Source organism: Dama dama, chromosome 1, assembly GCF_033118175.1.
Source record: "Dama dama isolate Ldn47 chromosome 1, ASM3311817v1, whole genome shotgun sequence".
Taxonomy (NCBI): Eukaryota; Metazoa; Chordata; class Mammalia; order Artiodactyla; family Cervidae; genus Dama; species Dama dama.
In genome coordinates, this window is record NC_083681.1 from 84,054,245 (window position 1) to 84,080,483 (window position 26,239).

The 26,239-nt window shown below is 56.4% G+C and overlaps 1 protein-coding gene across 1 annotated transcript in view; it reads left to right on the forward strand.

Annotated features, from left to right (window-relative positions):
* The first annotated feature begins 464 nt into the window (after nt 1–464).
* Nucleotides 465–26,239, forward strand: part of GLB1L2 (galactosidase beta 1 like 2) — a 41,659-nt gene continuing 15,884 nt past the window's right edge. The window contains exons 1-13 of the mRNA XM_061122370.1: nt 465–567; nt 676–881; nt 4,927–4,929; nt 5,623–5,784; nt 10,748–10,889; nt 13,037–13,104; nt 13,187–13,245; nt 13,630–13,693; nt 13,856–13,980; nt 14,092–14,289; nt 18,102–18,170; nt 18,628–18,723; nt 21,316–21,424. Coding sequence (XP_060978353.1) covers nt 465–567; nt 676–881; nt 4,927–4,929; nt 5,623–5,784; nt 10,748–10,889; nt 13,037–13,104; nt 13,187–13,245; nt 13,630–13,693; nt 13,856–13,980; nt 14,092–14,289; nt 18,102–18,170; nt 18,628–18,723; nt 21,316–21,424 — 1,404 coding nt within the window. The remainder of the gene's footprint in view (nt 568–675; nt 882–4,926; nt 4,930–5,622; nt 5,785–10,747; nt 10,890–13,036; nt 13,105–13,186; nt 13,246–13,629; nt 13,694–13,855; nt 13,981–14,091; nt 14,290–18,101; nt 18,171–18,627; nt 18,724–21,315; nt 21,425–26,239) is intronic.

The window sequence follows — 26,239 nt, forward strand, 5'->3', positions numbered from 1 at the left end:
GAGAATTCCATGGACTGTATAGTCCACGCGGTCACAAAGAGTCGGACACGACTGACCGACTTTCACTTTCACATGATAAGTCACTATTTAAAAAACTTTTCTCTTCAGCATTTGAACTGCTTTAAAACACTGCGTTGGCTTTGGAAACCTTTCTCACCTATCTCCAATTCAGCGCGCCGGGGGTGACTCTACCCGCGTGTTCAAGTGTGCAAGGGCTGAGCAGCGCGCGCCCAGGAGGTCAGCTTCTGTTTGCACATCTCCAGCTGCAGTGTCTCTGCCATTCAGAGAGACTCTCAGGGACAGGCCCCCGGGAGGGGATCTGGCGCGCGGTGACGGGGCTGAGGACCGGAAACGGCCGGGCGCCCCCGCCACTCTCCTCGAGGCCCCGCCCCCGCCCCGCCCCGCCCCGCGGCCCCGCCCCGCCCCTCCGCGCGGCCTCGGGCCGGGCCCTCGGTCTGCAGCCAATGAGCACCGGCGGGCCAGGAGCGCGGCGGCTTGTTGCCTCGGCGACCGGCGCGCGGCCCCGCCCCCGCCGAGCCTCCCGGTCGGGTTCGGACTCCAGCGCCAGTGGGTCCGGCGCAGTGGACGCACGATGCCCAAGTGGGGCGCGCGGCGGAGGCCCGGCCTCCTGCTCGGCGCGCTTCTGCTGATCGTGTGCCTCCCGGTGCTCCGCAGGTGAGCTGACGCCGCGTCCCGCGCACCTGCGCCCGCGCCCGGAGCCGGCCCAGAGCCCCCGAGGGCAGTCCCCACGGGGCGACCCCCCGGCCCCGTCCGACCGGAGCGCCGGCGCCCGGTCGCTCTGTGCCCCCGGAGCCCAGGCGCTGCACGCCCGGCCCCGGCGTCTGCACCCAGCCGGGGCTCCCCACCCTCCTGCGCAGGGGGTACGCGCAGAACTGGCCATCAGACAGGGGCCAAGCGTGCGCGCCCCGAATTCTCCTGCCGAGCCCCAGGCCCACTGCTTTTCTCCGAGGTCCCCACATTTTCTGCCAAGCCTGCTGCGAGGTTTCTCTGTTCGGCTGAGGTCAGAGCTCCAGCTCCGTAGGGTCCACTTGCCCGGCCCAGCGCGGTCCCCAGGTCTCTGTCCCGCGGGTCCTCCAAGCTTCTTAGTCTGGGTGTGGTTGCCCCGTTCTCAGGATGCGTCTTCCCCTTGCCCACCACCAGCTCACCAGCTCACCCCTTCCCACTCCCCATTCCCTTATAACATGTTATCTGGGGGTGCGTTTGGGGATAGAATGCTTTACCCACCACCTATGCCTGTGCCTGAGCCTACACTTTTCCTACCGACTCTGTTTATAGGATTTTACAGCTGTGACCCTATCTCTCAGGTCAATGCCTGGAACTTCCCATATTCAAAATGTCCAGTGTTTCGGGAAGTCAGGCAGGGATGCTGGTGTTGAAGCTGAAGGCTGAGCCAGTGGACCTGCTGCAGGCACACTGCCCTCAGCTCTATCTGTTGCTTCTTTCTGTGTCCTTGTCACTCCTCTGGGAGACTGCGATGTTTGGGAGGGAGCGAACTCTTTCCCTTTGCACCTTTCCAAGTCTGGGGTGTCACCTTTGTTTTGGAGGTGACGAGGGTGTCAGCATTGTTTGGGAGAAGGAAATGCTTTTCTGGGGCTCGGAAAACTTCAGGGCATCCCGTTTCCCCAGCTGCTCCCAAGACTTTTCCATCCTGTCTGTGATCTCTCCCCTTCCTCTTTGAGAACTGGTCCTAGCCCTTAGAGACACAGGGCTGACGCAAACCTCAGAGTGATCCCTCCAGGCAGAGGTGGCAGGAGCCCCATGTATCCAGGAGACCACACCCCAGGGAGAAAGGCCCGCTGCGCAGGAGGGGCACGTGCTTGGATGCTGGAGGTCAGAGAGGCAGCAGCCCTTGGGGAACCCAGACAGGTCATGGGGAGGGGGATGGTGGCTGAGACAGGCTCAGGATGGGCCAGGCAGGTACCCTGACAGTCTCCAGGAGGAGGCTCAAGAAGGGGGCGGGTGCTTGTTGGGGTCTGGAGGGAGAGGAGGTAAAGAAACTGGGCCCTGGCAGGCGAGGGAACGTGTGTCCATCTGGCGGCAGGAAGAGTTGGGTCCGTGGAGCAGCCTAGACGAAGGGCAGCGGCTCCTGCCCTGGCAGCAGTGGAGCACGTTCAGCGTTTAGGAAGGACACGGCGTTCCTGCTGCGCCTTCTTTCTCGGCAGGCGAGCCAGAGGCCAGAGAAGCTCGGGCTGGGTCAGGGCTGCCTCTGAGGTCCTCCGGAATACTTGTCTCCTTGCGTCTTTCGGGCTGCGTCTCGCGGGTGCCTTCCGCCCAGGTCCCTCTGTCCCACTTGGGCTGGACACCGAGACCTGAGTCTGGAGGCCAGAGCCAGCTCCCTCCCCTGCCTGATGCCTTGATGGCCAGGTCATCCGCCGACTGGGGCCTCTCCCAGCTGTTGGGAACGTGGACGCGGTCCCCAAAGTAGAGGTCACGTGGGGATGGGCCGCAGAGCCCGGAGCTCCAGGTCAGGGGTGGGTGTGTGGGTGGGGGAGGGGCTGCTTGGCTGCAGCCTTTTTTTTTCTTCGTGAACTTTTACCTGGATTGGTTCGTGGTCAATCACTGCTGTTTGCTGACATCATATCCAAGAGAAGACTTTTGAGGAAGATTTCAGCCTTTGGTTTTTTAGCTTGAACATTGGTCTTAAAAAAATCACCTTGATGGCAGTATAACCGTTGTGTAATCAGTCGCACATGTAGCGGTGTGTCTGCTGGGTTCTAACACATGCACCATCCGTGGAGCGACCACCGCAGCTGCGACAGAGTGGGTGTCCACCAGCCCCGGAAGCTCACTGGCGCCCCTGGGTCCCATGCTCGCATCTCCCCAAGAACACTCATATGCTGCGTTTGGCCTCAGACACTACCTGGCATCCTCTCAAGCTTACAGAGGTGTAACCCTCTGCCTTGGCTGACTTTCTTCACTTGGCGTGTTTCTTGGGGTCCAGGGTGTGTGTGCTGGGTGAACCTCGGCTCCGAACCTCTCCTTCTCCACAAGCACAAGAATGCCTGCCTGGTGTGACAAGGGCGTGGTTCCCATTCAGGACCTTCCCTCAGTATCTGCGCCTCACTGAGCAACCCCCAGGGAGCTCTGTGTCTCTCTAAGCTAGAGGTCAGCTGCAGAGTCGGCAGGGCCAGAGCCGAGGCGGGCCGCCTGCATCGCCTCCCGAGGGAGGTCGTCTTTGCTGCTCCCGCCCTGCCAGGGTCTGGGTTTCAGAAGGTCGCTCCTCCCCTGGGAGGGAGAGGAGAAGGACCTCTCAGGCGACCCGGGGACATGGGTCACAGCCTCGGAACCAGGTCGCTCTCTTTGGTCCCCTCCTCTGAGGGCGTTGAGTGCTGGACCATGTCCTTCCAGGCATCTGTGAGGTCACGGGTTTTATGGGCTTCGGCTGTTCCGTACGCTGCTGTCCGTGGGGCCCAAGTCATTGCTGCCGGAACGCTCCAGCTCTCACGTTCTGGCAGCAAAGCTCTCAGCCCGTGGGAGTGTCACCCCTGACACACCTGGGGAAGGGGGGCAGGTGTCTGAGACCCTGTGCCAGAGGAGAGGGTGGGTGCTGAGGGTCTGTGACTGGGGGACCGGGATCTCAGCAAATGCGTGGACGCTGAGGGTCTGTGATCAGGGGACTGGGGTCTCAGCAAGTGCGTGGATGCTGAGGATCTGTGATCAGGGGACTGGGGTCTCAGCAAGTGCGTGGATGCTGAGGGTCTGTGATCAGGGGACTGGGGTCTCAGCAAGTGCGTGGATGCTGAGGATCTGTGATCAGGGGACTGGGGTCTCAGCAAGTGCATGGATGCTGAGGGTCTGTGATCAGGGGACTGGGGTCTCAGCAAGTGCGTGGATGCTGAGGGTCTGTGATCAGGGGCCTGGGGTCTCAGCAAGTGCGTGGATGCTGAGGGTCTGTGATCGGGTGACCGGGGTCTCAGCAAGTGCATGGATGCTGAGCGTCTGTGATCAGGTGACCAGGGTGCCCCAGAGACCAGCCCTGAGGCCTCCGGAGCCTCAGTCCCCCAAATATCAGGACTCCGGCCAAGGAGTCCTCTCCTCTTGGAAGGAGCCGGGGAAGTAAACATGCTTCATTTCCATGATGAGACTCCAGTCCTCTCGTGTCACCTGGAATGCTCTTCTGGTGAAGCGGCAGGAGACGCCAGGGCTCAGAGACCCTCTCAGGACGCGTGGGGTCTGAGGGCACCAGGCCCCGTCCAGCATCCAGCAGCGGGGGCTTGCTGCCTGCTCACCATTTACTTTTATGTTTGCTTAAATCGATTGGTCTGGCTGTCAAAGGCTGTGTTGAGAGTCCCCCTCGTGTGCTGCCTCTCCTGGACGAAAGGGCAGTGGATTCTTAGAGGCTTGTGGTAAGAAAGCGGGTGCGTCTCAACGGGGGTGCACAGGAGACCCTTGGTTACTGCCCCCGCTCCCGCCCCCGCCTCCCACGATGGTTGGCGGGGCTGTTCCTTTCAAGAGCACCTTTGCGTTGTTCTTACAAAGGTTATTTCGTGACTAGGTCGGAAGAAGGATGAAGCCTTCAAATAAAGTAAAGGGGAAAATGAGGTCCCTGGGTTCCCATCTCCCCGCCCGGAGGTGGCCCCCATCATGGAGATGCTCAGGGGTGTCCCGTGCGTACGAAGACGGCTGTAGGCGGCACTCTATCTGTCCAGTTATTCAAACTGCTCCCTCCTAAAAGACATCCATGGCTGCAAACCAGGCTGCAGTGAACGTCTGTGGGTGAGATTTCTGAACTAGAATCTCTGACTGTATGAGGCGCTCATTTTAAGTCTTGATCAACATTTACATTAAGTAAGTAAACAGCAGATTCTCTTTCTGTTGGGTCAGCCTGAGCTCTGTGGTCTGAGGGTTAGATCTGTGTGTCCAGTCTGTGTCCTCTAAGAGCTAACCCAGCTCTGTCTGTCTCAGGAGGTAAGTTCCATGGGGTGGACTTTGAAAGCAATTTATTTAGGTTGCACTTGTTCGGTCCAATCCTTTTCTTCTGATTCCTCGAGTCTTCGAGATCAGAGTCTTGTCACGGGGGCGCCTGGAGGTTTGCTCACAGAGCTTTCCCTTCTGGGCACTTCCTCTGTCGCTGCTGCCAGTGGGAACGTTCCCCAAAGTGAGAGCACGGGGTCCCCTGACGTCCGGTCACTCTGTGCTGTTCGTGTGTGGTGGAATCCGAATGAGGGGTGTCACTGCACGACGGGGTCTTGGGGTCTCCTCGAGTAGATATTGTTCACACATGAACTCCTATGGGATTTAGACAGGGCTGCTGGCCTGGCCTGCGGGGCCAGAACTCCCCCGCTCACCAGGTCCCACGGGGATGGGCAGGGGTGCCAGGAGCGGTGGGCACAGGCCTGCGGATGCTGCCCGATGGATGGAAGGCCAGCCCTCTGGAAACAGTTAACGCCTCTCCCAGCAAAGCAGGAGCCATGGCCTGGTGCACACGGCCAAGGAGTGTGGCCACGAGGCTGGGCAGACCCGGGCAGAGCTGCAGATCTTGGGGCTCATGGGCTGATGCAGGCGGCACTCTTCCGGAGGGGGTGTATCAGAGGCGCTGGCCAGGAACGGGGAGGGGGTGGATCCCTCCCCAGGCCCCCAGCCCCCGCTGACTGCACACAGCTGAAGGCTAGTGAGACCCCAAGCCCCCAGGTGGGCGGTTCCGGAGACCGGGTGGCTGATGAAGCTGGGCCTCAGGAGCGTGTGGCCACATCCGTCTTCAGAGTGATGAGAAGCGTGTATTTCAGTCCCAAGTGTGAGGGTGTCTTCATCGTGTTCTTCTGGGTGAGAGCCTCAGGCACCGCCACGTGGATGGGCGGTGTGTTTTCACGGTCAGCATCTTTAGAGCGAAGCCCTGGACGCAGACTCAGCGGAACCTCACCAAGTGGGCACCGGTGTGCGTTATGTGTGGAGACAGAGAGGCATCCGGAATTCAGAAGAGAGTGTAGATGGGAGCTCCTGCTGGAAGGAAGGCAGCGGCCCTGGTCTCCTCAGAAAGTGTCATCAGGGCACGTCCCTGGTGGTCCGGTGGCTGAGACTGTGCCCTCGTGCAGGAGGCCCAGCTTCTAGCCCTGGTCAGGGAACTGGATCCCGCATGTGGCAACTGAATGTTCTGCGTGCCACGTTGAAAACTGAAGATCCCATGTGCCACTGTTAAGCCCCAGAGCAGCCAAATAAATGTTTTTTGTTTTCTTTTTAGTTTCATCAGGAATGAACTGCTCACGGGAAAGCAGCAGTAAGCAGGGCTTCCCTGGGGTTGGTGGGCTCCGAGCGCACAGGCCTCCGTCAGAAGGAGAGGCCCCCGCCTGAGCCTGCCACAGGCCCTGGTGCCTTTCTCAACCGTGGCTCGTCAGCTGCTTGGGAAGCCGGAGGTGGTTATTAGTGTAACGAGCAGCAGCACTGATGATCATCGTCTGTATTAATGACTGTTTATGTTGTTGTTTATGGGGCTCTGACATGTATCACCTTGTTCTCTCAGTGTTCCTTGGAGAAACCCAGCATTTGTTATCCTGGTTTTCCCGGTGCAGCCGTCCCTATTATTAGTGTATTGAGGACTTGTTACTTACCTACCAGAAAGTCCTCCTTGGAGAGACCCAGCGTTTATCACCCTGGTTTTCCTGGTGGAGCCATTCCTATTATTAGTGTATTGAGAACTCATTATTTACCTACCAGAAAGTCCTCAAAGCTGCTGGTTCTCCAGTGTTTGGCCTTTGATAGCAACTCCAGCTTTGCTCTTTTCAGTGTTAATTTTACCCCTCTTAATGAACACCGAGAGGAAGATTTTTTTAATCTAGAAAATCATAGGATCTAGAGAGACGGGTAAGGAGAAGCCCCACCCTGGAGGAGGCTCTGCAGATGTGTTTCAGAGGACAAGCTGCAAGGCTGCTGATCCCAGGTCTACCCTGGGGAACGGCCACAGTGCAGACTTGGACTCAGTAGGTCCCAGTAGGGCCTGCGTGTCTGCGTTTCTGACGAGCTCCAGGCGTGGCACGGGCAGGGGAAGGGCACACCTGGAGACAGAGCCCAATGACTTGTCATCCACGGGGGCAAGGGGTCACAGAGAGCCATCTCCCACCCCACCTGCACCCCTGCACCTGCCAGGTGGGGGAGGCCCTCACAGCTTTTGGGGAGATGGGGTTGTGAACAGACGTTATGTCAGTGACTTGGGGAACTCCCAGGAGCTTTTCTGTTGAAGTTCTGGCCAGTGATCAGGGACTGCTTCCTGGTGGAATGATTGCTCAGTGGGGGGTGTGTGTGTGTGTGTGTGTTTGTATGTGTATTTGTGCATTCACCGCTGGACGGTCAGTGATCAGTGTGCCGTGTGTGTCTGTGTGTGTGCCTGTGTGTGTGTGTGCCCGTGTGTGTGTGTGAGTGTGTGTGTATGCCCGCGCACTGCTGGATGGGCAGTGATCAGTGTGCACGTGTGTGTGTGTGTGTGTGTGTGTGTGCACTGCTGGACAGTCAGTGACCAGCAGGCCTGTGTGTGTGTGCGTGTGTGTGTGTGTGTGCACTGCTGGATGGTCAGTGATCAGTGTGCACGTGTGTGTGTGTGTGCACTGCTGGATGGTCAGTGATCAGTGTGCCCGTGTGTGTGTGTGTGAGGGTGTGTGTGAGTGTGTGTGCACTGCTGGACGGTCGTGATCAGTGTGCCCCTGTGTGTGTGTGTGTGAGTGTGTGCACTGCTGGATGGTCAGTGATCAGTGTGTGTGTGTGTGTGTGCCCATGTGTGTGTGTGTGTGTGAGTGTGTGTGTGTGCCCACGCACTGCTGGACGGGCAGTGATCAGTGTGCACGTGTGTGTGTGTGTGTGTGCACTGCTGGACAGTCAGTGACCAGCAGGCCCGTGTGTGTGGGTGTGTGTGTGTGTATGTGTGCACTGCTGGACGGTCAGTGATCAGTGTGCGTGTGTGTGTGAGGGTGTGTGTGAGTGTGTGTGTGAGTGTGTCTGAACTGCTAGACGGTCGTGATCAGTGTGCCCCTGTGTGTGTGTGTGTGTGTGTGTGTGAGTGTGTGCACTGCTGGATGGACAGTGATCAGTGTGCATGTGTGTGTGTGCACTGCTGGATGGTCAGTGATCAGTGTGCTCGTGTGTGTGTGTGTGTGTGTGAGGGTGTGTGTGTGAGTGTGTGTGAACTGCTGGACGGTTGTGATCAGTGTGCCCCTGTGTGTGTGTGTGTGTGCACTGCTGGATGGTCAGTGATCAGTGTGTGTGTGTGTGTGTGCCCGTGTGTGTGTGTGTGTGTGAGGGTGTGTGTGAGTGTGTGTGAACTGCTGGACGGTCAGTGATCAGTGTGCCCCTGTGTGTGTGTGAGTGTGTGTGCGCACTGCTGGACGGTCAGTGATCAGGGTGTGTGTGTGTGTGTGTGTGTGTGTGTGCACTGCTGGACGGTCAGTGATCAGTGTGCGTGTGTGTGTGTGTGTGCACTGCTGGGATGGTCAGTGATCGGTGTGCGTGTGTGTGTGAGTGTGAGTGTGTGTCTACTGCTGGCTGGTCAGTGATCAGTGTGCCCCTGTGTGTGCACTGCTGGACGGTCAGTGATCAGTGTGCCCCTGTGTGTGTGTGTGTGTGTGTGTGTGTGTGTGTGTGTGTGTGTGTGCGCACTGCTGGGCAGTCGTGATCAGTGTGCATGTGTGTGTGTGCACTGCTGGACGGTCAGTGGTCAGTGTGTCCGTGTGTGTATGTCTGTGTGCGCTGCTGGGCAGTCGTGATCAGTGTGCATGTGTGTGTGTGCACTGCTGGATGGTCAGTGATCAGTGTGCCCCTGTGTGTGTATGTGTGTGTGTGCACTGCTGGACGGTCAGTGATCAGTGTGCGCGCACGCACGTGTGTGTGTGTGTGTGTGTGCACTGCTGGGTGGTCGTGATCAGTGTGCCCCTGTGTGTGTTTGTGCCTGTGTGTGTGTGTGTGCACTGCTGGATGGTCAGTGATCAGTGTGTGTGTGTGTGTGTGTGTGTGTGCGCACTGCTGGATGGTCAGTGATCAGTGTGCATGTGTGTATGTGTGTGTGTGCACTGCTGGATGGTCAGTGATCAGTGTGTGTTTGTGTGTGTGTGTGTGTGCACTGCTGGACGGTCAGTGATCAATGTGTGTGTGTGTGTGTGTGCGCGCACTGCTGGATGGTCAGTGATCAGTGTGTGTGTGTGTGTGTGTGTGTGTGTGTGTGTGCACTGCTGGATGGTCAGTGATCAGTGTGTGTGTGTGTGTGTGTGCACTGCTGGATGGTCAGTGATCAGTGTGTGTGTGTGTGTGTGTGTGTGTGTGTGCACTGCTGGATGGTCAGTGATCAGTGTGTGTTTGTGTGTGTGTGTGTGCGCACTGCTGGATGGTCAGTGATCAGTGTGTGTGTGTGTGTGTGTGTGTGTGTGTGTGTGCACTGCTGGATGGTCAGTGATCAGTGTGTGTGTGTGTGTGTGTGCGCACTGCTGGATGGTCAGTGATCAGTGTGTGTGTGTGTGTGTGTGTGTGTGTGTGTGTGCACTGCTGGATGGTCAGTGATCAGTGTGTGTGTGTGTGTGTGTGCACTGCTGGATGGTCAGTGATCAGTGTGTGTGTGTGTGTGTGTGTGTGTGTGTGTGTGCACTGCTGGATGGTCAGTGATCAGTGTGTGTGTGTGTGTGTGTGCACTGCTGGATGGTCAGTGATCAGTGTGTGTGTGTGTGTGTGTGTGTGTGCACTGCTGGATAGTCAGTGATCAGTGTGCGTGTGTGTATGTGTGTGTGTGCACTGCTGGACGGTCAGTGATCAGTGTGTGTGTGTGTGTGTGTGTGTGTGTGTGCGCACTGCTGGATGGTCAGTGATCAGTGTGTGTGTGTGTGTGCACTGCTGGATGGTCAGTGATCAGAGTGTGTGTGTGTGTGTGTGTGTGTGCACTGCTGGATGGTCAGTGATCAGTGTGCATGTGTGTATGTGTGTGTGTGCACTGCTGGATGGTCAGTGATCAGTGTGTGTTTGTGTGTGTGTGTGTGTGTGCACTGCTGGATGGTCAGTGATCAGTGTGTGTGTGTGTGTGTGTGCACTGCTGGATGGTCAGTGATCAGTGTGCATGTGTGTGCACTGCTGGATGGTCAGTGATCAGTGTGCGTGTGTGTATGTATGTGTGTGCACTGCTGGATGGTCAGTGATCAGTGTGTGTTTGTGTGTGTGTGTGTGTATGCACTGCTGGACGGTCAGTGATCAGTGTGTGTGTATGTGTGTGTGTGTGCACTGCTGGATGGTCAGTGATCAGTGTGCGTGTGTGTGTGTGTGTGCACTGCTGGATGGTCAGTGATCAGTGTGTGTTTGTGTGTGTGTGTGTGTATGCACTGTTGGACGGTCAGTGATCAGTGTGTGTGTATGTGTGTGTGTGCACTGCTGGATGGTCAGTGATCAGTGTGCGTGTGTGTGTGTGTGCACTGCTGGATGGTCAGTGATCAGTGTGTGTGTGTGTGTGTGTGTGTGTGTGTGTGCACTGCTGGATGGTCAGTGATCAGTGTGTGTGTGTGTGTGTGTGCACTGCTGGATGGTCAGTGATCAGTGTGTGTGTGTGTGTGTGCATGCACTGCTGGACCGTCAGTGATCAGTGTGCCTGTTGTGAAGCAGAGAATCTGCACGCAGCTCTGCCCCTCCTCGCCTGGGTGAGCGCGGGGAGGTTAGGTGAGGCTGAAGGCCACGGAAGCCCGTGCAACACGATGCGTGAAGGAAGGCAGAGTGTGTTCTTTGGAGAAGATGTGCTCAGAGAGCGGGGAGACCGTGCTCTGCTGCGGGTGAGCTGGAGGCCTCCCACGAGCAGCAGGAGCTGGTGCAGAGCCAGGCGCGGCCCGGGAGGCAGGCGGGGGCGGGAGGCGGCCAGGCGGTGGCCACGGAGCTCACAGGCCTCCTTGTGCCATGCCGGGGCTCACGCTCCAGGGCGGGTGGGCAGGGTCCTGCAAGGCCCAGGTGGTGAGTGTGTCCAGGTTTGAGGACCCTGCTGTCTGCCGTCATGTCACTGAGCCCGAGCAGCACAGACTGTGTAGACGAGTGGCAGGTTATCAGTAAAATTATGGATGTTGAAATGTCAAGTTCAATACAACTGTTTTATGTCCCTAAGTATTCTTCTTTCGATTTTTTCCAACCATTTACAAATGTGAAAACTGTTCTCAGCTGGCAGACTGCACGCAGGCACAAGGTGGGGGGGCGTGTGGAGTCTGGCGTCTGCAGACCCTTGGCTTCAGGCAGCTGCCCAGTGGACAGTGCTTTCACCATGAAATTGACAACTGAAATAAGATGACTTGGCACAACGACCAGCACGTTAAAGATAGTGAAATGCTGAATTAAACGGAGAAGGCAATGGCACCCCACTCCAGTACTCTTGCCTGGAAAATCCCATGGACGGAGGAGTCTGGTAGGCTGTAGTCCACGGGGTCGCTGAGAGTTGGATACAACTGAGTGACTTCACTTTCGCTTTTCACTTTCCTGCATTGGAGAAGGAAATGGCAACCCACTCCAGTGTTTTTGCCTGCAGAATCCCAGGGACGGGGGGGCCTGGTAGGCTGCCGTCTATGGGGTCACACAGAGTTGGACATGACTGAAGCGACTTAGCAGCAGCAGCTGAATTAAATGGGAAAGAATGGAAAGATTGGGATTGTTCATATCAGGGACACAAAAAACCTACTGAAGCTATTCTATTTGCAAAGCATGTTAAAATGAATTAATTTCAAACAGTGAGAAGATGCTTTTGTTGCTTGTAAGATACATCTTTAACAGCAAGTCTCGTTGAGCCCTTCCCTGTGTGTCCCGTGGACAGCATGCCTTGTAAGACACATCTTTAACGGCAAGTCTCGTTGAGCCCTTCCCTGCGTGTCCCGTGGACAGCATGCCTTGTAAGACACATCTTTAACAGCAAGTCTCGTTGAGCCCTTCCCTGCGTGTCCCGTGGACAGCATGCCTTGTAAGATACATCTTTAACGGCAAGTCTCGTTAAGCCCTTCCCTGCGTGTCCCGTGGACAGCATGCCTTGTAAGATACATCTTTAACAGCAAGTCTTGTTGAGCCCTTCCCTGCGTGTCCCGTGGACAGCATGCCTTGTGGCTCGTGAGGGCTGCCTTGCCACAGGCTCTTTCATCGTACTTCCCTGGTGTCCGACCCTCGTGCAGCCCTTGTGAGCACTTAGGACAGGTGATGGCCGCAGTTGCTGGGGCACGGCCATGCCAGGGAGCCAGGGTCTGCAGCCCCCAGTGATGGCACTACCAAGGGGAGGGCCAGGGCTCACGTCCAGACTCTCCTCTCAGAGATCCTGCTTTTGTTTCCACATCACTGTGCAGGTGGTCACTTGGGAGAACTGTATTTTTAAATTTCATTTTAAGTCACTTGGAACATGGAACTTTTTGAAGAAGGAAGCCACTGATAGGTTTACAGTTACCCACAGATGACCATTTAACAGTCTCCAAATGTATTCCTCCCCCATCCACTGGTGACCGTAACTTTGTGTTTGTTCTTTTACATTCGTGATTTTAGTTCTATTTTGTAAGTTCATTTGTACCACTCTTTTTAGGGTCTACATTATAAGCAATATCATATATTTGCCTTTGATTTGCTTTACTCAGTATGAACTCTCTAGGTCCATCTGTGTTGCTGCAAGTGGCGTTATTTTGTTCTTTTTGTGGCTGAGTAATATTCCTTTGTACCACATCTTTATCCATTCATCTGTCGATGGACGTCTAGGTGGCTTCCATGTCCTGGCTATTGTAAATAGTGCTGCAATGAACGCTGGGGTGCATGTGTCTTTCTGAATTATAGGGCTTCCCTGGTAGCTCAGCTGGTAAAGAATGTGCCTCAGTGCAGGAGACCCCGGTTCGATCCCTGGGTCGGGAAGATGCCCTGGAAAAGGGAAAGGCTACGCACTCCAGTGTTCTCGGGCTTCCCTGTGGCTCAGCTGGTAAGGAATTATGGTACTACAGCTATACGCCCAGGAGTGGGATTGCCAGATCATATGGTAGTTCTGTTTTTAGATTTCGAAGGACTCTCCAGACTGTTCTCCACAGTGGCTGTCCCTGTCGCTGCCTCTTATGTCTCTCTTCAGCAGACGTGCAGTCACTGTCATTGCGGGAGAGACATCTCAGTTTCTGTCCCAGTCTCAGCGAGGACCAGGTGTGGGACCAGCCGGGTCTGCACAGCTGAGGAGCACAGGCTGGGGCAGTCCGTCCACACTGCCTGTTACATGGCCGGTCAGACCCGAGCCCGTGGCGTGGAGGCGGGGGGAGAGATGGCCTCCACACACGCCCGTGGCCGGTGAGGCTTGGGCGGGCAAGACTGTGTCTCAGCCAGGGCTGGTTCTTACGAGCCTCTTTCAACCCGTGTTTGAGTTTAGCTTCTGTTTGAAGATAAATGGAAACACCAGAGAGGCGTAGGGGCCTTTTCAAAGCAGGGCCAAGGCAGCAGTGACCATTCCTGCTCTCCCGTCTCCAGCTCTCCTCAGCGTCCAGCTTGTCTCACTGCTTCCTCTGAGAGAGGGGCTGGCAGGGTGATGGGGTGGGGGTTGTGTGTCGCGTGAGGGCTCCCTCCCCGCCGCCAGTCCTCCAACTCCAGGGCGCACATTCTGTGGACTCACCTTCCTGGCAGCCCCCTGGTGGGTGCTCCCGGTCCAGACGCCCCTCGGCCACACCCCGTCCTCAGGAACATGAACCTTGGACGCAGGGTCCCTGAGCAGACGCTGTTCCTAACTGGTCCCTCTCTCCAGGTATCTGCTCCGCCAGCCTGGGGGCTGTGACCTTGAGGTGACTCCGAGGTACCATGTCAAGTAGCCGCTGCTTTGATGTGTGTCCTGTGGCCGCTGTAGGAAGCCACATCCGCCCCGAGTCCTCTCGGTCCCAGCACCGAAAGGCAGCTTCTCCGCCCTTAGGCCTCTGCCCGTGTGCACCCCGACCTCCCTTCTGAGTGTGGCCCCGTGTTGAAAGCCGGCTTGTCTGTTCCTGGCTGGCTGGGTGTGAGCGCCGCTGACGCGCGTGTGCTGCGTGGCGGCCTCGAGTCTGGCTGGCGTCGGGGGCCGTCTGGGGGCTGGAGGCGGAGGCGGGACCCGGCTGCCCGCAGCCCCCGCGCCCGGCTGGCGGGCCGGCTCTGAGGCCCTGTCTCCTGCAGGCTGAACTGGAGCGGCCTCGGCGCCTCGTTGTTGTGGCGCCGGCACCTAGGGCTGCGGGCCGATGGCCAGAACTTCAAGCTGGAGAACTCGGCCTTCTGGATCTTCGGGGGCTCCATCCACTACTTCCGGGTGCCCCGGGCCTACTGGAGGGACCGTCTCCTGAAGCTGCGGGCCTGCGGCCTCAACACGCTGACCACGTGAGCGCCGCCCCGCGCCCCGCGCCCCTCACCTGGCCCGGCCCCCCCGTGGGTGTAAGGCGGAGGAGCCCGGCCCCCGCGTGGGTCTGAGGGGGAGGAGCCCGGCCCCCGCGTGGGTCTGAGGGGGAGGAGCCCGGCCCCCGGTGGGTCTGAGGGGGAGGAGCCCGGCCCCCCGGTAGGTCTGAGGGGGAGGAGCCCGGCCCCCGCGTGGGTCTGAGGGGGAGGAGCCCGGCCCCCGCGTGGGTCTGAGGCGGAGGAGCCCGGCCCCCGCGTGGGTCTGAGGGGGAGGAGCCCGGCCCCCCGTGGGTCTGAGGCCGAGGAGCCCGGCCCCCGCGTGGGTCTGAGGGGGAGGAGCCCGGCCCCCGCGTGGGTCTGAGGGGGAGGAGCCCGGCCCCCGCGTGGGTCTGAGGCCGAGGAGCCCGGCCCCCGGTGGGTCTGAGGGGGAGGAGCCCGGCCCCCCGTGGGTCTGAGGGGGAGGAGCCCGGCCCCCCGTGGGTCTGAGGCGGAGGAGCCCGGCCCCCGGTGGGTCTGAGGGGGAGGAGCCCGGCCCCCCGTGGGTCTGAGGCGGAGGAGCCCGGCCCCCGGTGGGTCTGAGGGGGAGGAGCCCGGCCCCCCGTGGGTCTGAGGGGGAGGAGCCCGGCCCCCGCGTGGGTCTGAGGGGGAGGAGCCCGGCCCCCGCGTGGGTCTGAGGCGGAGGAGCCCGGCCCCCGCGTGGGTCTGAGGGGGAGGAGCCCGGCCCCCGCGTGGGTCTGAGGGGGAGGAGCCCGGCCCCCGCGTGGGTCTGAGGGGGAGGAGCCCGGCCCCCCGTGGGTCTGAGGGGGAGGAGCCCGGCCCCCCGTGGGTCTGAGGCCGAGGAGCCCGGCCCCCGGTGGGTCTGAGGGGGAGGAGCCCGGCCCCCGGTGGGTCTGAGGGGGAGGAGCCCGGCCCCCCGTGGGTCTGAGGGGGAGGAGCCCGGCCCCCCGTGGGTCTGAGGCGGAGGAGCCCGGCCCCCCGTGGGTCTGAGGGGGAGGAGCCCGGCCCCCGGTGGGTCTGAGGGGGAGGAGCCCGGCCCCCCGTGGGTCTGAGGCGGAGGAGCCCGGCCCCCGGTGGGTCTGAGGCGGAGGAGCCCGGCCCCCCGTGGGTGTAAGGGGGAGCAGCCCGGCCCCCCGTGGGTGTAAGGGGGAGCAGCCCGGCCCCCGCGTGGGTCTGAGGGGGAGGAGCCCGGCCCCCGCGTGGGTCTGAGGGGGAGGAGCCCGGCCCCCGCGTGGGTCTGAGGCGGAGGAGCCCGGCCCCCGCGTGGGTCTGAGGGGGAGGAGCCCGGCCCCCCGTGGGTGTAAGGGGGAGCAGCCCGGCCCCCGCGTGGGTCTGAGGGGGAGGAGCCCGGCCCCCCGTGGGTGTAAGGGGGAGGAGCCCGGCCCCCGCGTGGGTCTGAGGGGGAGGAGCCCGGCCCCCGCGTGGGTCTGAGGCGGAGGAGCCCGGCCCCCGCGTGGGTCTGAGGGGGAGGAGCCCGGCCCCCGGTGGGTCTGAGGGGGAGGAGCCCGGCCCCCCGTGGGTGTAAGGGGGAGCAGCCCGGCCCCCCGTGGGTGTAAGGGGGAGCAGCCCGGCCCCCGCGTGGGTCTGAGGGGGAGCAGCCCGGCCCCCGCGTGGGTCTGAGGCGGAGGAACCCGGCCCCCCGTGGGTGTAAGGGGGAGGAGCCCGGCCCCCCGTGGGTCTGAGGCGGAGGAGCCCGGCCCCCGCGTGGGTCTGAGGGGGAGGAGCCCGGCCCCCCGTGGGTGTAAGGCGGAGGAGCCCGGCCCCCCGTGGGTCTGAGGCGGAGGAGCCCGGCCCCCGCGTGGGTCTGAGGGGGAGGAACCCGGCCCCCGCGTGGGTCTGAGGCGGAGGAGCCCGGCCCCCGGTGGGTCTGAGGGGGAGGAGCCCGGCCCCCCGTGGGTCTGAGGCGGAGGAGCCCGGCCCCCGGTGGGTCTGAGGGGGAGGAGCCCGGCCCCCCGTGGGTCTGAGGCGGAGGAGCCCGGCCCCCCGTGGGTCTGAGGCGGAGGAGCCTGGCCCCCGGTGGGTCTGAGGGGGAGGAGCCCGGCCCCCCGTGGGTCTGAGGCGGAGGAGCCCGGCCCCCCGTGGGTCTGAGGCGGAGGAGCCCGGCCCCCGCGTGGGTGTAAGGGGGAGGAGCCCGGCCCCCCGTGGGTCTGAGGGGGAGGAGCCCGGCCCCCCGTGGGTCTGAGGCGGAGGAGCCCGGCCCCCCGTGGGTGTAAGGGGGAGGAGCCCGGCCCCCGCGTGGGTCTGAGGGGGAGGAGCCCGGCCCCCCGTGGGTCTGAGGCGGAGGAGCCCGGCCCCCGCGTGGGTCTAAGGGAGGAGCACCCCCCCCCCCCCCACTGCCGAGGTGTGTGTGGACTTTCCCAGCACATCTGTCTCCATATCGCTTTCTGGAGTCGTCTTCAGAAGCTGTGGCTTCCCTCCTGGAACAAGCGCAGGGTCAGCCGGTGGTGGCCACCCGCCTCTGTGCTGATCGGGGAATCAGTTACCACATGGGCTCGGTTGGGAAAAAAATCTTGATCATTTTGTGGATGTCTTTTTCAGCATTTCCAACAGATGTTTAGATCCAAGTCTATGAAATCAAGTGCGTGATCAGGCTGGATTATTAAAACTTCAGGCAAAAATGTGCGATTATAAGTCAAGGACGTGGGTTTTCTTGTTAGTTTATGAACCGATTTTGAAGACAGTTCTAAGAACAGTTACGGGGTGTTCTGAGCCATGACAGCATCAGTTGAACAAAGTATGTGATTTTCCAGGAAGGTTACCTAGTGGGATCCATTTATTTCTGGTCCTGGGGGGGCACATGCTCGTGTTACAGGGCTCCTGACAGGGGCTGAGCATTTTGCCTTATAAGATCAGGAGAGTCTGTATGAGCTCTTGAGTCTGAAGTGGAAGCAGGAAGCCACCTGTTCACCTTTGCAATCAGAGACCTTCCCCCAGAGGCTGGCGTGGGTGGCGTCCAGGAGAGGGGCATCCGGGACTCAGGCAGCCACTTAAGGAGCTTACATTTCCTGATCTTCTCTTTGGGTAAGAACCTCAGTCTGTGGCAGGGTTGGGATTCTGAGTATTGCGTTAGGAGCAGTGCTGAGGAGTAGGGCTCCTTTTTCCCCTACTTTTGTTGCCGACCAGGGTTCTAGGACTCTGATCAACAGGCACTGACCAGAGGCCAGAGGAGGGTCGCAGGAGAGGGTGTACCCGAGGGAAGCAAAAGCAGTAACTGGGGCTCCTCCCAGGGGTGGGGACGGGTCTGGAGGGGCTGGTGTGGGGATTAGGTGGTCCCCCCACTTGGTGGTGCTGCGTGGAAGGGGTCCTGCACGAACCCTGCTTTCGCCCCCAGCACCTCGGAAATGGCAGCTGGGTTCTGGGTCTTTCTGTGTCTTGGCTGTCCTTTGCCCCGCGTGCATGCGGTTATGTTTAGTCTCATAGCTTCTCTGTATTTTGTTGCTGGAGGTGTTTGTCCAGGTGCAGGCAATGCGGCAAGGGTTCCAGGTCCTAGCCTGCCTCACTTTTAATTGCTTTGCCCATAAAGTTACTTCTTTCTCTGGTGAAGAGAGAGGATGATGGAGAATGGGGAGGGAGGGATATCCCCAGATCTCTTGGCCCCCTGCCCTTCTCCCGGCAGGGGTGGGGGGCTTGCCCTGCTTCTGTGAGCTCACCGGTCTCTCCAGTTTTTCTCCATTCCAGCCCTGCACGTGAGAAACACGTCTTCAGCCTCATGAGGGTTTTAGGGACGGAGATGCCGGTCTGGGAGACAGAGTGGAGAACCACTGGAGGCCTCACACCTGTCACCCTCTTCCCTGCCACAGCTACGTCCCGTGGAACCTCCACGAGCCACAGAGAGGCACATTCGACTTCTCTGGGAACCTGGACCTGGAGTAGGTTCTGTGACCCGGCCAGGTGGGGCCGGGGGCCTGAGGGACGGGGACCCATGGGGCATCCTGGGCAGAGAGGACCACAGGGGGAGCCTGTGCCGGGCCCCACGCCCTCCGTCGTGACCCCGCCACCCCTGGGCTGGGCCTGCCCCCCCCGCCCCCGAGCCCAGCCCTGAGGCCCCTCCCCAGGTGCCTGGCTCTGCAGGGTGGTCCCGGCTGGGCTGGGGGCCTCAGGTCAGGCCCTCAGTCAGGACTCCATGCCCCGGGCGAGGCTCTTTCTTCTCCTCGTGCCCCAGAGTGGCCGCACCGATGTCCCAGGCTGGGGCCTTGGCGTTGACCCTGGGGGGGGGGGCGGTGGTGTCCTGCCCTCAGCGTCCCCAGCCCCCCGGGGAGGGCCAGGCGGGCGAGGGGAGGGGGCGCTGGGCTCCGAGCCCTGAGAGTCGGTGACCCCGACCCCCAGGGCCTTCATCCTGCTGGCGGCGGAGGTGGGACTGTGGGTGATCCTGCGTCCAGGCCCCTACATCTGCAGCGAGATGGACCTCGGGGGCCTGCCCAGGTGAGCGGGGCCGTGCCTCGGCGGTGGCTGGGGGTGCCCTGTGTGCTTGTGTGAGCGCTGAGCACCCCGTGGGCCTGATGTTGCTGTCTACGTGTACGTTTCACCCTGTGCAGAGGTTCTTTTTCAGAATAAGTGGCCCCTAAAGGGCAGCCTCGTCAGTGACGTCACAGTTACTGTCCCAGTCAGAGCCCATGTGGCTCCGCGCCGCAGGGCCGGGAGGCTGGTCTCAGGCGCCAGGCCCTGCTGCAGGGCTCGGCCTCGGTCTGGTCTCGCCCGCTCCAGACGGGCCTTGCTTTCTGAAAAATGGGAGAAGTCAAACCAACCCTCCTGTTCCTTAGATGTGCTACAAAGCATTTTTTTTTTAGGGGCGAGCATTTTGATAGAGGAGAAACAGGCTGTTTTAGTTTTATCTTTTGCCTTCAGATCTCAGGCCCCGATGAGCTATCTTGGGATGGGGTCTCCACAGGAGTCAGAACCCTGCCTGTGGTTGGCTCAGGAGTCGGGCAGGATTACCTAGCGCCAGGGCCAGCCCTGGTCCCAGGTGTTATTACCACTAGTAATATTCCAGCAGAAGGGTTTCCTGTTGACGGGGTCCCATGCTCCCGGTTCTAGCTGTGAGCTCCCTCTCCCCAGTCTGCGGTGGGGGGGGCAGGCTGGTCCTGTGTGACGCCTTCTGCTCTGTGAAGGCCTCACTCTCATCCTTGGGCGATAGGGCCTGCCCCACTGCCCAGACCCTCGGTCGCTGGCTGTGGCAGCCAGGGCAGCCTCGCCCCTCCTCCCTGCGGGTCAGAAACCCTGTGTCAGCAGCGCCTCCATTAAGTCTGAGCTCTGAAGCCTTCAGGCCTCCCTGCACCCTGGGCTCAGGTCCTGGGCGGGCATTCCCAGGGGGCGGAGCTGGGCATGCTGCGAACGGAGTCCCAGCGGGGACCAGAGACTAGAGCTTCCCTGTGAAGGACTCAGGCGTCGGCCCCAGGGGGCTGTCTCTCCACGGTCACCCAGGGACCTGACGCAATCATGGCTTTCTCAGCCTATACTTCTGGACCAGGATGCGAGGAGCACTGGGGCCTTTTGCAGGAAAACATGAATGTTCCTCAGAATCTGTATAAGGAAAACACCTTGGCTGCAGGTCTGGAAGTGGTGCTCCATGCTTACCTGTGGGTGAACACCACAGGCAGGCCAGGGCAGGGTTAACCTTCTTTGTCTCCAGCTCCCCCTCCCTCTCTCCCTCCCCCCTCCCCATCCTCCCCTCCCCCACTCTCCCACACCCTCCTCTCCCCCACTCTCCCACACCCCTCCCGCTGCAGGCCCAGGGCAGGGTTAACCTTTGTCTCCAGCTCCCCCTCCCTCTCCCCTTCCCTCTCCCCATCCTCCCCTCCCCCACTCTCCCACACCCTCCTCTCCCTCTCCCCTCCCCCACCCCTCCCCCTGCAGGCCAGGGCAGGGTTAACCTTCTTAGTCTCCAGCTCCCCCTCCCTCTCCCCTACCCCCTCCCCATCCTCCCCTCCCCCACTCTCCCACACCCTCCTCTCCCCCACTCTCCCACACCCCTCCGCTGCAGGCCAGGGCAGGGTTAACCTTCTTAGTCTCCAGCTCCCCTCCCTCTCCCCTCCCCCCTCCCCATCCTCCCCTCCCCACTCTCCCACACCCTCCTCTCCCCCACTCTCCCACACCCCTCCCGCTGCAGGCCAGGGCAGGGTTAACCTTCTTTGTCTCCAGCTCCCCCTCCCTCTCCCCTCCCCCCTCCCATCCTCCCCTCCCCCACTCTTCCACACCCTCCTCTCCCCCACTCTCCCACACCCCTCCCGCTGCAGGCCAGGGCAGGGTTAACCTTCTTTGTCTCCAGCTCCCCCTCCCTCTCCCCTCCCCCTCCCATCCTCCCCTCCCCCACTCTCCCACACCCTCCTCTCCCTCTCCCCCTCCCCCACCCCTCCCCCTGCAGGCCAGCCCAGGGTTAACCTTCTTAGTCTCTAGCTCCCCCTCCCTCTCCCCTCCCCATCCTCCCCTCCCGCACTCTCCCACACCCTCCTCTCCCTCTCCCCCACCCCTCCCCCTGCAGGCCAGCCCAGGGTTAACCTTCCTTTGTCTCTAGCTCCCCCTCCCCTCTCCTCTCCCCCCTCCTCCTCCCCCCACACCCCAGGCCGAGCTCTGGATGCTGAGGACCCCGTGCAGATGGGGACCAGCCGGATTAGAAAGGGGAGGCCAGACCCCTTCTCTCGGCCCCAGGCTGCCTTTTCTGCTGGCAGCAGAAGGCGGATGCCTGTGTCCTCCAGTCTCAGGGATCCTCGACCCCTTTGTCTTCACCCCTCTCTGATAAGATGTTGTGTAAAGTCTTGAGACATGGGCCTTGGCATTCAATGAAAAGCTTTGGTCCTCTGACTGGCAGCCAGACCGCTGGCCCTGACTCAGAACTAGAATGGCCAGAGTGCTGGGTCTCGGGGAAAGCAGGTTCTGGCCCGTGCCAGCGTCTGCCCTCCGTCCTGACTGGCCTCCAGGATCACCCTGGGCTCCCTTAAGCTGCTCCTTTTCAGCCATCACCTGCTCAGAGCAAACCCCCAGACGGTGAAACTAATCACCCTCCCCTTTTCATTCAAGCTGGTTACTCCGAGACCCTGACATGAGGCTGAGAACAACTTACAAGGGCTTCACGGAAGCAGTGGACCTTTATTTTGACCACCTGATGCTCATGGTGGTGCCGCTCCAGGTAAAAGAGCAGATTGGGCCTGCCCTCCGCGCCCCGCACCGGTGCCGCAGCCGGTCAGGCTCTCAGCCGGCTGGCCTCACGGGCGCTTCCGCGGCCGCCGCCCTCCTCCGCGGAGGCCTGCTGGTGCTGCGCTTGCCGTGGGCGGGAAGCTCCGAAGGCCGGCGTGGTGCGTCGGGCGCAGGGACGCGGCGCCGGGCGCGGGGTGGCGGCTCGCCTGGCCTGTCGGTCCGGACTCGCAGCGCGGGGTCCAGTTGCGCTGGAGAGACGCCCCTGGGACAGCCCCTCGCCTGTGAGGAGGGGGCCTTCTCCTTATAGTCTCCACTGATGACGTCCGGAGTCCGTCCTCTGGTTCCCCAAAGGATGCAGGTTTATCGTTCAAAACATACGTCTTCAGATGAAGCTGGGGGAGAAAGTGTCCTAACGTGGCATCTAACAACTGGAAGCAATGAAAAAGCAGGAATGCAAATAAACCCAATTGCTTCTGTAAAAGAACTGCGACACTGAGAAATTAGTACAGTTAAAAAATTAGTTCATTGATAAAAGCGGCTGAGAGTCAGTGGTTTGGGATATTCACAGCACACAGATCAAAGGAACTGTTGGTCCTTTGTAGGGTGGGCAAATAACACACAGGATACCCCCATTACATGTGAACTTCAGATAAACAAGGAATACATTTCTTAAGTATACATATGTCCTAAATATTGCATGGGACAGGTACATTAAAAAATTCATTTCTTATTTAAAAATTATTTGTTGTAAATTCAAGCAGTATAACTGGATGTCTTGTATTTTCACTTACTAAATCTGGCAGCCTCAGTCATGAAAGAGGCAAGAAGCTAGGAAAATTCTTAGTCTAGATTTTTGCAAGGAAGATGGGCTTGCCAAGACGATTCAGTAAGCTGTCCTAGGCTGGGTGGCGGAGGTGGGGTGGGGCTGAGGGCCCTGGGGGTGGCTGTGCTAGGGATGTGACCCAGAATCCTTCTTAGGCACAGAAAGGTCACACCTAATCCAGGACAGTTTTTTCTGGGTGCTGTGCTTAGGCGCTCAGTCGTGTCGGACTCCATGCGACACCATGGACAGTTGCCCGCCAGGCTCCTCTGTCCATGGGGATTCTCTAGGCAAGAGTACTGGAGTGGGTTGCCATGCCCTTCTCCAGGGGGTTACAGATATCTGTTTGAGTCCATTTTCATTTCTGTTGGATATATACCCAGAAGTGGTATTGCTGGGTCACATGGCTTTTCTGTGTTTAAGATTTTGAGGAAACGTTAAGTGTTCCACAACACACTGTTTTACATTCTCATGAACAATACACAGAATTCCAATTTCTTGACACCCTGGCCCACAGTTGCTGTTTTCTGTCTGTTTCATAAAAGCCATCCTAATGGATATAAAGTGGTATCTCACTGTGGTTTTGATTTGAATTACTTAATAATTAGTGATGTGGAGTATTTTTTCATGTCCTTACTGGCCATTTATATGTATTCCTTGGAGAAATATTTATTCCAATTCTTTGCCCATTTTTTAACTGGTCTGTGTGTTTTTGTGGTTGTAGGAGTTCTTTCTTCAGTATCTATCAGTATCTTATCAAATGTATGACTTGTAAATATCTTCTCTCGCTCTGAGGGTGTTTACTGGTAAGTCCAGTGCATCTTGTTTTCTCCTTTGGTGCCCATGCTTTAGGTAAATCATTGCCAAATCCAGTTTCGTGACACTTCTCCCCTGTGTCGTCTTCTGAGAGTTTCATAATGTTGCTCTTACATTCTGGTCTATGATCTCCTTTGAGTTACGTTTTTCAGATGGTATGTGTAACGTAAGGGCACAGCTTTGTTTTGTGCATGTGCATATCCAGTTTTCTTGCCATCATTTGTTTAAAAAAATGAGTGACCTTTCCCCATTGAATGGTTTTGCCTCCCTTGGAGAAAATCCTTTTGACCATATGTGTGAGTTTATTTCTTGGCTCTCTATTCTATTCCATCGTTCTATATATTTGTCTTGAGGCCAGGACTGCACTATTTTGATTACCGTAGCTGTGTGGTAAGTTTTGAAGTGAGAAAGTGTGAGACCTCTAATTTTGTTCTTTTTTTCCAGCATTGTTTTGGATATTCAGAGTCTCTTGGGATTCCATGTGGATTTTACGACGCCTTTTTCTGCTTGTTTAAAAACACTGGTGTTTTGTCAAGGATTACATTGACTTTGTAGATTGCTTTGAGTAGTAATGACATCTTAATAATATTAAACCTTTCAGTCTATGAACACAGGATACCTTTCCATTTATTGGTATCTTCTTTCTTTTGGCAACATTTTGTAGGTTTCAATGTATAAGGGCCTCCTTGATTAAATTTATTCCTAAATATTTAAATCTTTATGATGCTATTGTATGTAGAATTTTTCACTGATAGTGTATAGAAACCATTGAATTCTTTGTGCATTGGTTTTTGTATTCTGCGGATTTGCTGTATTTGTTTATTAGAACTAACAGGTTTGTTTGTGTATATAATCTTCATGGTTTTCTAATCATAAGATCATATTGTCTGCAAACAAGAGATAATTTTGCATCTTCCTTTCCAACTTGGATGACTTATTTCACTCTTTTTTTCCTAATTACTCTAGCTAACACTCTCTATACCTTGTTGAATAGAAGTGGTAAAAGCAGGAATCTTGTCTCAGTCTTAATCTCAAAGGAAAAGCTTTCAGTGAGTATGAGGCTGGCTGTGGGCTATTCACATATAGCCTTTTTAAAGGTGAGATAGTTTCCTTATATTAGTAATTTGTTGAGTATTTTTATTATGAAATCATGCTGAATTTTTGAAATGCTTTTTTACAACATCGTTTGAGATAATCATGTTTTTTTAACCTTCATTTCATTAATGTGGTGTATAACATTGATTTTATTGAACCATCCTTATATTCAGGAATAAACCCCACATTTTCATGGTGTATAATCTTTTTAGTACGCTGCTGAATTTGTTTTTTTTAGTATTATGCTTAAGATTTTTGCATCAATATTCATGAGGGATATTGGTCTGTAGTTCTCTTTACCTGTTAACTCTTTTTCTGGCTTTGGTAATACTGGCCTCATAGAGTAAATTTGGAAGTGTTCCCTTTTTTCAAAATGTTTAGAATTTGAGAAAGATTGGTGTCACTTTCCTCACTAGTTATAAATCTATTCAGATGTTTCTTTTTTCACAATTCAGCCTTGGCATGTTGTGTGTTTCTAGTTGAGTCTTTTCTTACTCTAACTAGAGGTTTGTCAGTTTTGTTAATCTTTTCAGAGACTCAAGAAAAGATTGGTTGATTTTTCCCTATTGTTTTTCTAATCTTCTATTTCCCCTGCTTTCATATTTCTTATTTCCTTCCCTCTGTTACCTTTGAGTTTAGTTTCTTCTTTTCCAGTTGCTTAAGGTGAAAAGGTGGGTTGTTGACTTGAGGTCTTTCTTCTTTTTTTAAGTGTTTATAGTGCTTTCATTGTATCCCACAAGTTTGTATGTTGTGTTTTTATTTTGTCTCAACATATTCTCTAGGTTTCCTGAGATTTCTTCGAGTCACTGATTGTTTATTCACAGTCTTGTGAATTTTCCAGTTTCCTTTTTGTTGTTGGGTTCTACTTTCATCTTTTCTGTAATTGGAAATGATACTTTATATGATTTCAACCTTACATTTTATTAAAACTTGCTTTATGGCCTCACATATGGTTTATCCTGGAGAGTGATCCATGTGCGTTTGAGAAAAATGTGTGTTGTGCTGTTGTTGGGTGGAGTGTTCTGTATACACTTGTCAGGCCTAACTTGTCTGTAGTGTTGTTCAAGTCTTCTGTGTCCTTCCTGGTCTTCTGTCTGGTTATCCTATTGAAAATGGAGTATTGAAGTCTTCTACTGTTTTTATAGAGTTGCATTTCTCCCTTTAATTCTGCCAATATTTACTTTGGCGCTCTGGTGTTGGTGCACATATGTTTATATTGTATCTTCTAAATTGCCCCTTTTATTGTTGTGCAAATATGAATATCTATACACCTGTGTACATTAAATAATGTCTTTCTTTCCCCCTTCTAACAATTTATGACTTAAAGTCCATTTTGTTTGCTACTGTAGTCACCCCCTGGTCTCTTTTGGTTACTGTTCACACAGAGTATCTTTTTCCATACTTTCTCTTTCAACCCATGTAGGTCCATAGATCTAACATGAGTGTCTTGTAGACAGCCTATAGTTAGGTATTGCTTTTTTATGCATTCTGAAAATCTGTCTTTTGGTTGGGGAGTTTAATCCATTTATATTTAAAGTAATTACTGATAGGGATGCACTTACTTTTGTTGTTTTGTTATCTGTTTACTGTATGTCTTATAGCTTTTTTCTCCCTTATTTCCTTCATTACAGCCTTCCTTTGTATTTAGTTGATTTTTTTTTTTTGCAGCAGATTTTACTAGTTGAATTTTTTAAGTGACAAGTTTTGATTCTTTTTATTTCCTTTTGTGTATATTCTACAGATATTTTGGTTATCATGGAGATTACATACACTGTCCTAAAGTTATGACATTCTATTTTATATTGATACCATCTTAACTTCAATCACATACAAAAACTCCTACTTTTTTACAGCTCCATCCCTTTTATATTATTGCTATCACAAATTGTATTTTTATATATTGTGTACCAATTAATATAAACACATAATTATTTTTATATACTTGTCTTTTAAATCCTGTAAAGAATAAGTAATGGAGTTACAAACTAAAATTATAATAATACTGTTTTTTACATTTTTTCACATATTTACCTTTCCCAGGGAAGTTTATATTGTCAGCTGGCTTTGAGTTTTCAT